At 38.6% G+C, this 10,925-nt stretch overlaps 1 protein-coding gene across 1 annotated transcript in view; it reads right to left on the minus strand.

Annotated features, from left to right (window-relative positions):
• Positions 1-8,855, minus strand: part of gabra4 (gamma-aminobutyric acid type A receptor subunit alpha4) — a 32,411-nt gene extending 23,556 nt beyond the window's left edge. The window contains exons 1-5 of the mRNA XM_053506257.1: positions 8,524-8,855; positions 8,189-8,307; positions 1,934-2,001; positions 1,316-1,536; positions 371-453 (exon numbers count right to left, since the gene is read on the minus strand). Of these exons, the coding sequence (XP_053362232.1) occupies positions 371-453; positions 1,316-1,536; positions 1,934-2,001; positions 8,189-8,307; positions 8,524-8,618 (586 nt within the window). The 5' untranslated portion in view covers positions 8,619-8,855. The remainder of the gene's footprint in view (positions 1-370; positions 454-1,315; positions 1,537-1,933; positions 2,002-8,188; positions 8,308-8,523) is intronic.
• Between the last annotated feature and the right edge of the window lie 2,070 nt (positions 8,856-10,925).

Here is a 10,925-nt window from a genome sequence, read left to right on the forward strand (position 1 = left end):
GAAATTGTAAAAATTAAGAAAACCTCTTTGCAATCAGGTTTGTCAAAACCTTTTTGTGGTAATGTACATACTGTATATACTGTAAGTGCCTAATCATAACAATCAGAACTTGTTAATTGTTTTTTTTTTTTAACCTCAGCGCTACAAAGAGTTTAGAGTTTTCTCTGCTAAAACAATTCAGTAAACCCCATATAATTATTGCCTTAATGTAGGAGCAACGCTTTAAAGTTTAATCTTTCTAATGGGAAGTAATTCAGCAGTACTCATCAGTGCTTTTGCAAACTGTAATGGGAAAAGTTGTCAGTAACATTAACTTTACCACAACGCTACTGCACCAAAATGATTACATTAACACGATGAGAAAACTTACAGCTTCCAAACTTAAGCGGACAGGAATGGCCATCCATAGGAAAATCCACTAACTTCATTGGACACTCTGCGCTGATTGTCAGTCTGTACATCAAAACACAAAGTGACACATATGTAACATGGCAACATTCCTGAATTATTATTAGAAAAAAACAGAAGTCTTGTGTTGCCACTGTACATGATTCATTTTAGACTGCAATACAGGGAAAAAGTGATGTTATTAGAAAATAAAATAGACAAATTCCAATTAATTAGTTCAGAGTTTTTGCTGAAAGATGAAAAGTGTAATGATCATGACGGACTACGGATGGCAACAGCGTGAGACGATGGCTAGTGATCCATATGTGTTGCCTATGCTTTACAGGCAGGCGACACAATTATACATAGTGTACTGCGCTTTAGTAGGACTGGAGAATGAGATCATTAAATTGTGATAATGAGATAAAAAAAAAGTTATGGCTCTGGCTTAGTAATCCAAGGGGAAACTACATGCGCATACAGTAATGCAAAGGGAAACTGGAGTGCATGCATTTTTTTCCGTAAATATACTGAATGTAGAAAGGTCTCTATACTCATTTTATCATTAGTTCATTTTTTTTTCTAAAGCAGAATATTAGTTTTGCATAAAATTGTTCAATGAAAAACACCTATTAAACCGTGCATGTTGGCCACACTTAATGATCACGTTCTTTTACTAAGTCTTATGAATCAACAAATTAGTATCGCATTCCCAAACATAAGTAAGTCATAGCCATGCATTATTTTCTATTACAAAAAATTCTTTTATAAATGTATCCATATTTTAAAAAATAATAAAGATTACACTGTTGTAGGGAAAAAAACCTTAAGAATTCTTCATTTCATATTACTAAAACAAAGATTTATAAATCCTTACAAATCTATCTATGCATATTATATAAACTTTATACAAGTATTGCATATGCACCTCATGGTGTAAAGGATTGTGCCGTTTTTCATTATGCGGAAGAGTTTATTCGGTGCAGTCATATTGTGAGCCACAGATCTTTTCCCGTTCCTGAAGAAGGTATCAGGAGTCCACACTTTAGTCACCATTAGGTTGTTTAGCCGCAAAATCTCGATTGGTCCCTCATATTTCAGCCGCCGGTCTTCCCACGTCTGTCGGAAAAACACATCTATTGTGTACTCCTGAATAAAAAAACAACAAGACAAATTAGAGTTACTTGATACCGGACATCTCTGACTTGACATTTGTATGCTTAAATGGTTTATGTACTGTAAAGACTGATGCTGTCAACACTTGCCTTATAACCGATGTGAACAAATCAATGCGAAATTATGCATTAAGATTGAATTTATTTGGATTTACCTGTATAATACATTGCTTAATACAATGCCCTAAGCTTTTAAATTTGTTAATGAAGATCAGTTAAGTATCCTTTATACAGTCACAATTGCCATATACTATGTTCCTATTAATATTTGGATCTAATTACCACTAATGCCTTCAAAATTCCCCCTTATACACAGACTCAAAAACACACTTTTAAGGGATTGTTTTTATTCATGCTGAGGGTGTAATTACCATTTCCACATCAGATACTGGGCCAAAACTAGTAACGTAGATATCAGTCTTCACCTCAGTCACCGGACCTAATAAAAAAATGGATACTATTAGTCATTCTGTATGCTAGTCCAGTTTATAACAATACAACCACATAAACAGTCTGACAACAAAATGGGATAATTCTTATTTTTTTTTTTTGTTAAGAATTTTTCAAATGAAGCAAGAACTATTCCAAACTGATACAATTCTGATTGCACTGTCTATGTTAGTCACAACGGTGTACAAAAGCACAAATGACAAAATATTAAGCCAAAATTGTTAGGCTTATGTAAGTATGAATTCTGTGTGATTTTTCAATAAGCTATAACTCCACCTCCAACAGTTTTGTCACAATGGATAAATAAGCTTGCGGTTGTGCTTGTGGTCATTAAGAAAGCAATTTAGTATCAACAATATGTTGGTTGAGTTTTTTAAAAAACTATAGTTATACTGTACTGCAAACCAGTGTATTGAGTCAATTATGAGTTGAAGGGGGTACCACAGGGGACCATCCGATCCACACAACAACTTGGCAAAGGTTTCATTGCGGATGCCCTTCCTGATGCAGCCCTCCTATTTTAGCTGGGCTTGGGACTGGCACTGCATCTAGTGGCTGGGGTTTGGGCATTGGCTGGAAATCGAACCCGGGGGCCTTCCGCATTGTAGAGGAGAAACCTACCACTGAGCCACTAATGCCCTTCTTGTGAGTCAAACACAAGTGGAGTCAGCAAATTGAATCGAGGGAAAAACTGTAGAGTTTTGTTGCACACAAAACCTTTTTAATTACAAAATTGGGGATGAACATGAGAAACATTATGGGCAATACAAAAACTTCTAGTTTACAGCATCATCACTCTCTTCCTCTACCAGGTTAGTGTCACTTCTCTACTTAACGGCAGCTTCCTATTATAGTACATATGCAGCGTATATAATATTTATTTATTTAAAGTATTGCTGTAAGTACATTAATACTCTCAAATGCAGCAAAACCAGTGTGAGTGATAAGAGGAGCAAGAGGGGAGCAAGTGAAACAGAAGGTTGCACTATAAGCTAACTTCACCACTGTGCTTACACTACAGTAGGCCACATACCATTGTGTAAATAATATGCTAATTACACAACATCCAAATTGCATAATGCCCTACTTCACATTCTGTGTTTTATGTAGCACTGAGGTCCTGAAAGAACATTGTTTCATTATATATAGTTATACAATGTATTGTTCCCACTCTATGTGGACAAAATGACAATAAAAGCCACACTGACTTTGACATTAATCGTGTGCTCCATTAATGCTGGGGTGACTCCAATGGCAGTGACAGAGTGTAATAACCCTTTTATTTTCTTGTCTTAAAACTTCTCCAACAATCCACCGTATGCATGTAGTTCACACTATCCACTAACGGCTGTTTTGTACAGAAGTTACCGTAGTATAGCTTCATCGATCACATGACAGGAAGAAGCAATGTGATCAGCTTATCATTTTTGTAGATTTTGCTCAAAAATGCAGCTGCTATATGTGAGGGTTTGCCTAACACGTGGAAGTTGAAAGCTTCTAAAATAAGGTTTTACAGTGTTTTTCAAATTAAACAGTTTATTGTAGACAAGCTTGTATGCCAGAAAGAAATAATTTGCCAAAAAGTGTAAAAATGCAAATAAAAAACAGTTCATCAGTTCACAGCAATACAGTTCATATACTGTATATTGCAAAGAAAATAATAATAATAATAATAATAATAATAATAATAATAATAACTTTACTACTGCCAAAGCTTATGATTTGCTAAAATCCTGCTGCATCTTTTTCATTTTTATCAGTGCAAAATATGCCCAAAACCCTTTACAGGACATTGAGTTCAACTGCTAAGTTCTTCAGCTTACCCACTGAAAATAATGATTATGGCTCTAATTCTAAAATTGTTTTGAATCTAAAAACAAACCCTGGCATCATAAAAAAGCTCCTGAAGTTTGCTCTCACATCTCACATCTGTTATGTATCTGAACATGCTTTTGCCATGGCATACTCATTTGGGTTGCAGGCATTATGAACTGAACTGAATTCAAACATTAAACAAATGGCTGCAGAAGGCACAAACTGCATCATTACCCTGCCAGCTGAGAGAAAAAGGATAAGAAGAAGATGGAAAAAAAAAGCTTGACTGCCAAGTTTCAAGTACCCTCATGGCCAACATTCGCACCTAAATACAATTTAACTCAAGCCTTTCCAAATACTTCCAACAGAGTCCAAATCTGTCCCGAACATATGACTACCGATGAGGAGAATCATGCTGCACAGAAAATAATCTCTTGTCGTTATTGGAAAAATGTGAAATCATTGCAGTCATGTGAAGACATTGTTTGCTTGCAGCACACTATAAAACATTTGTTTGTTTTTTCAAGGATCTACTATTAAAACATTAGCCATTATGTTTCCATACACATTGTGCACATCCAATCAAACCAGGACTATAAACTTTGAAGAATGACAGAATACAGAGAGTAAAAACAATCTTCATTTTTCTATATCAGGGGTGTCAAACTGGATCCACAAAGGGCCGGTGTTGGTGCAGGCTTTTATTCGCACAGAAGCCACACCTGATTTATGTCTTTTGAAAACCAAGAACGACTAATTAAACAGAAGGAATCAGGTATGGCTTCTGCTTGGTTGGAATGAAACCCACCCTGACTCTTTCTGGATCCAGTTTGACACCCCTGTTCTACATGATCCTATGCTGCACAAATACTTCTTCTCTTTCTGCTGGTGGCTGGTGAAAGGGGCTGGCCGCGTAGCCAGTGGGTGATGCTTAATTCCGGAAGTTGCTGGGCATGCTTCCATTTCTAGTGGGTCGGAGGCTAAAATTCTGGCATCGTTTATGTTGAGATCTTTAGATCTTTCTCTATGTTTTTGACCGAGGTTTTCTTTAAGGTCGTTGTAGGCTACTACTACCACTCAGCTGGGAGGGCCGAAGACTATCACGTGTTTCCTCCGAACCGCGTGACGTCAGCTGACCGCATCTTTTCAAACTGCTTGCTCACGCACCATTAGGGGTGGAGTAACACACTCGGAGGAAAGCGCTAGCCTTTCCTTCCGCGTGCGTGAGCTCACAGACGCCCCTGATTGGCTGTAGAGGAAAACAGCATCACCCGGGGTTCAATCATTTTATATTTTAAAATTAAACCTTATTATTTATTATTAAGAAAATGATAGATAAAATAAAACTTTTTAAAATATTTGACAGTGTTGTCAGACTCGCCAAACAGTAAATATTTTTGTGATCATGTATTTTACTTATTGAAATTTTTGTTGATTTATTATATAAAAATTTGCATTTTTAAATATTTTTTTTTTCATTATTAAGAAAGCAAGGTGTATATAAAAGTAAAAAAATTCTCTAAAACAGTCAAAGACCCTGAGCATAGCCTCGCGGAAATGCCTCTGTTGGGTGGAGTTGGGAATGTACTTGCACACTTGCCTAGTGAAGGGGGATGTGCACAAATGCAGCATACAGCAGAGTGAATGCATACAAAAGCTTCATTACGCTTTCACCAGTCGACCACGGCTGAACCTTTTCTAGTTTCCAACAGCAACGGAAGCAACAGCAGATGAGTTCAGTGTATATAAAAAAAGCACATTCTTTAATTAACTCTTATAAATTCTAAACAGAGTTCATATCAAGTGGGAAAGGGAAAAAAATACTTTAGTAGACCACTAACACATCAATAACCCCACTGTTCCCGCGTATGTGTTTATCTGTAAGGTGCAAATAAAAAATCTAAAAGTTGTGATTGCACAAATGCTCATACCTATTGCCTAATTATTCCTTTTGGACAGACATTTTTACAGTTTACTAATTAGGAGTGACACATTATTAGCACTTTCTGTGAGTAGCTTGGTTAATTGCTCTATTTTGCCCCCTAGTGGAACAACAGAGACTAGCTCATATTTAAAGCTTTCAGATTACTGTCAACAAGACAATGATATTTTAGACCCTGAGTTTAAATTCAGTTTGAGATTAGGTCACATAGCAGGTCAGGACATATGTCTGACATCTCTAGTCTACTGTATATTCCAAGTGAATCATTATAGAAAATAGGAATTACACCAAACGGGGCAAAAGTCTGAAACTACCAATTAACACTTAAAATTATGTTTCTCTAAAGATAAGTCACACATGTGTAGTGTAAATGCATGCAAACGACTTTGCACTTATTTAATATTCTGTACAGTATTAATCAGTATCAATTTAGAAACACGTTTTGGTTTATTTTCTACCTCCTAGAACAATACAGTTTTTTTTTTTTTAAATATGAAATATCACATATGGAATTAGGTAATAACAACAGTCGGTTGTTATTTTAAGACTCCAACTTCAGCTGTTCTGGAACAGTATTGTCAAGTGCATTTGCAAAATCCATCAAGCACCAAAATGAAGCTGGCTTTCATGAAGACCATCCCAGGAAAGCAAGACCAAAACTTACCTCTGCGACAAAGAAGTTCATTTAGAGTTACTAGTTTCAAAAACCACCAATTAACAGGACCTCAGATTAGAGCCTTTATGAAGGTCTTACAGAGCATAAGTAGCAGACACATCACAATATCAACTGTTTAAAGGAGATTATTGTATATGTTGGATGCCTTCAGCATTGCTTCAAAAGGAAAAATAAAGACCATGGAATTTGGAAAGGGGCGTCCAAACTTTTGACTGGTAGTGTAGGCTCCCAGAGATATGTTTCTAGAGTATCTTTCGCCCGCATAGTGTTTTCCCTGCTATGGCATAGCCAATTCAACAGAAATAGTTAAAGCTGGTTTTTGAGTAGAGAACCAAAGGTAGTAGGATGTATTTCAGAACCATGGTAGGGAACCTGTACTGTACTTAAGCTCAAGTGCACTTGGTTTAGCGTAGCACTAGGAGGGAGGTGTTTGTGGGTGAGCTAGAGAGCTAATGACTAAAATGGCACATCTGAGCCTATTGTCTGTGAACAGAGCAAATCCAAAGCTGAAGAAGAATAATAGCTAAGCAAAAGCTGCATTATTGTGTTTGAAAAAAGTTGTACATTTCAGACTGACCTCTGTACCAAGGGCACAAGCAGACTAAAAGTGTGCATCAGGACTGTGATCTCAACAGACATATCACAAGTTGATTACTCCGTTCTTACCAGACCTGTCCTAGTTAGCTAACGTTGATATTTTTTTTGAAAAAGAGAACCAGCAAAGTTCATTAGAAAATGTTGCAAACAGGAACAAATAAAATTATGACAGCAGGAGTAAATATGATTGTTCAAGCATGTCTGTGGGAGCTGGCAGGATTGGTCAAAAGTGCCTGTAGGTACAGATGGGATTGGTCAACAATGTCTGCAGGAGCTGGTGTTACTGGACAAAATTTTCAGATGGGACTGGCCAAAAGTGTCCGCAGGAACTGGCCGGATTGGTCTAAAATGTTTTGGGGAACTGGCAGGACTGGTCAAAATTACCTGTAGGAGCTAGCAAGACTGTTTGTGGAAGCTGTGGGGTTTAACCTGGACTTTGTGTGCTGGTGGGATTGGTCAAGTCTCTGGGATCTGAAGTGATTGGTCACGATGGTGTGTGAGAGAGCTGGAGCCACTGATCAATAGTGTCTGCAGTGTGAATTTCTTGATTGGGTGTAAAAATTCACATCTTTAGACACAAACATGAATAAAAAGCATAGGTGCGCTCTTACCCTGGGTGGTCATGATAAACTGTGCATATTAGTGAGATTGTACAATGTGCTGTCTTTGAACATGCCTCAAAGCTACCCAATTTCCAAGTCTCATTACCTACACAGTAAACACAGGAGGTTTGAAATTTCAGCTAAGTGTAATAAACCCCCCTTACACACAATAATCGCAAGCTGGATCCAAATGAGAACTAAATGCATGAACAATGTGGAGTACTTCAGGGCACTTTCGAAGTCAATTCCAGACTTTGTTTGTTCGTTTAATAGCCTGTACACTACAAAGGTTTGGGCTATAAAGCAGGGGTGTTAACTGAGCAGCTCTGATATACAGTAAAACAGCCTGCATGCTTCAGGTAAAATAAGGACTGAAGATATTATGCATACAGTACGAAGGGATCAGACTAGGAATTTCAGATCAACCTTCCTAATAAGCAACTTTGGTCATTTAAGATACTTTATATTTACTGTATATAATTTATTTCTATTTATTATTAGAATCCACCCATCCATCCATCCATCCATCCATCTAAATACGTACCCCCGAATCCAGGGCGCAGTCTGTTGTCATAACCCTCCAGGAGTCGGTCTAAGATCTGGGTGAAATTTTCAGGGTATAACTTCTCATCCCTCTTTACCTGGCCTGAGATTTTCTTAACGCTGCAAACGACACGCAACAAAACAAACCCGTTAGGATGCGCCATCGAGCCGCACGCACAGGGGGAAAAATGCCAATGTCATTTTCTGTCGTTTTGGACACTTAAAACAATGCCAATGTACTTGAACTTCGCTGCATATGTGCCGCGAGGTGGGTAACTGGATGTTAGTTTATGGTGCCAAAACTAGGGGCGAGTGCGCAACGTGTATGGAACTCACCAAGCCGTAACGCACAGAAAGTAGAAGAGTGTGGAAATGTAAGTGGGGCACATCGCAATCACCGTCTCCTTCTTGGCCGAGACCATCTTTTGCATGCCATACTTTAAGCTCCTTCACATTTCCAAATGTCTTGTCCCAGGGAAAGGTAGCAGTCGAGAAAAAGCGCGCATCCGCGCCAAAAGCTCTAATACCATCTCACCCCCCAAAAAAATCTCCAATTAATGGGAAAAGCACAGCGAAAAAAATCCGTTTAAAGTCCCATCTCTTCACGCGAAATATAAATCCAAAGGTAGAACTGTGACACTGTGTAAAAGCATCCTCGTGCTGAGACGTTGCAGTGCAAAATTCTCCGCGCTGAAACCTGGGCTGTGAGGCTGCAGTGCTTCGCGCGCGCAGTGAGAGCGCGCGAACTCCGCGCACAGCGTGCCAGATTGCACCGGTCGTTTCCAATCCAGTCAAGGTTTTAATAGCATCCCAGTTCATCATACACCAACCCGAAGTGCAACTCTGGCTTGTGACATATAACACGTCCCATGCGAAGGCAGTTTTTATAACCCCACTATGACTAAACCGATCCCTTCTGGGAGTTAAACCGCCCAATCTGGCAACGCTCGTTCTTCCTTTGGGTGATAACGAGACACGACGTGCGCCGTTACTGCGTGAGAACTTTGGCTTCGTGTTAATTGACGTTCATCCATACAATCAGAGGTGTAAATTTCAAAGTGAACCTGCGGGTATTAATCAGTGTGTGTGTGTGTGTGTGTGTGCGCGTGCTAGAGTCAGTGTTATACACACTTTCCCCATAGGATTGCAATTAATTAATCCAAAAAAGATGAAACAACAAAGCATAAGTCTGGGCATGAAAACATCAACACCGTTTATTTTAATAGGTCACATTCTGGTTTATCAATCTCATATAAAACACACAATTTCACAGGTACAGTCACATTGTACAGTAAGTGGGACAAGCCGCATGCTGCTTCACAGATTTCAGGTTATCTGGGGAGAGACAAAGTCTTCAGAGGTATGTGTATGTGTACTGTATGTCTATGAATGTGTTTGTGTTTGTGTGTGTGTGTGTGTCTGCTTGGGATGGGGTCACTGATTACCATCATGGGAAAAGCGATATGTTGACTTCCCATAAGATGTCATCCTTCACTGTTGACTTTGCTATTAGCAAGTCTTACATGAGCACCAGGTTTAATCCTAGCAATGATAGAGGAAAGTTAATTAACACCTGCAGGCTGAACATGAAGTCACATTGGGAAGATTTCAGAGTGTTATCTATGGTTTTTAATCACCTAGGATGCTTTCACATATGTTATGTAGGGTAAATGATGTAGTGCACGCTGTTCAAGTTGCTATGTGGAACAGGAAAATGGGCTGATAAACACTTCCATCTTCCTGGAACGGCTGAGAATGACCAATGTGATGTCGTAACATGACTTCCAGAGCGCAAGTGTTTTTACAGTTAAAATGGTAAGGTTAAAAATAAAGCTAATTGAGACAGTGTGTGTGTGTGTGTGTGTGTGTGTGTGCATGCACACTTCATGGCCTCATTACTCTAAGCCTGTGTGTCTGAATCATCTTCCTGGAATACCTCTAAGCTGCACATTTTGGTGTTTTCCCTCCTCTAGCTTATCAAGTTCAATCTGATTCAGGCTTCTTAATTACATAATGAGTTAGGAGCAGGGAAAACACAATATTCGCACTCCAAGACCAGGTGTGAGGAACAGAGTAATAAACCCCCTTATGCACAATAATTGCGAACTCCATCCAGATGAACTCCCAAAGAGCAGTGGTACTCTAAGACCAGGTGTGAGAAACAATATTCCTAAGACTATGAAAACTAACCTTCTTATGATTATTTCACTTTAGACTTACAGCTTTTTGTTAGTAGGGTGAGTTCAGAGCGCAGGGTTAACCATTATACAGTGCCCCTGGAGAAGAAAGGGCCCACCTGTAGCAACCTGGCTTAGCTGGGACTTGAACCACTGACCTTGAACTGCAGACCACTACTTATTACACTGAGCCACCACCACACCATTTGCCATAAACATACATACATACACATATACTGTACATACATATATGATATGTGTAATACACAGTAATTGGTAAAAAAAGGAATGTTTATCAGCTATCTACAAATATTTAGTATCAGCTCTCCAAGCCTTTCTTCGGTTTGTTGCCGTATAGCTACAACTCCAAAAAAGACCCGCTCTCTCCATATGCCAATGAAAGAGTTAATAAATATACATGAATATTCACATTTTATATTATATCTTTTTTTCTCCTCTAAAAAGACCTTTGAGGCATGTCCTAATTTAGAGTTAAAATAAGCCTGCATGACCTTTCCTACTCTATTCAGCCTGCCTCTTAGTGACTCTACAGACATCACC

Source organism: Clarias gariepinus, chromosome 10 (genome assembly GCF_024256425.1).
Source record: "Clarias gariepinus isolate MV-2021 ecotype Netherlands chromosome 10, CGAR_prim_01v2, whole genome shotgun sequence".
Classification (NCBI taxonomy): Eukaryota; Metazoa; Chordata; class Actinopteri; order Siluriformes; family Clariidae; genus Clarias; species Clarias gariepinus.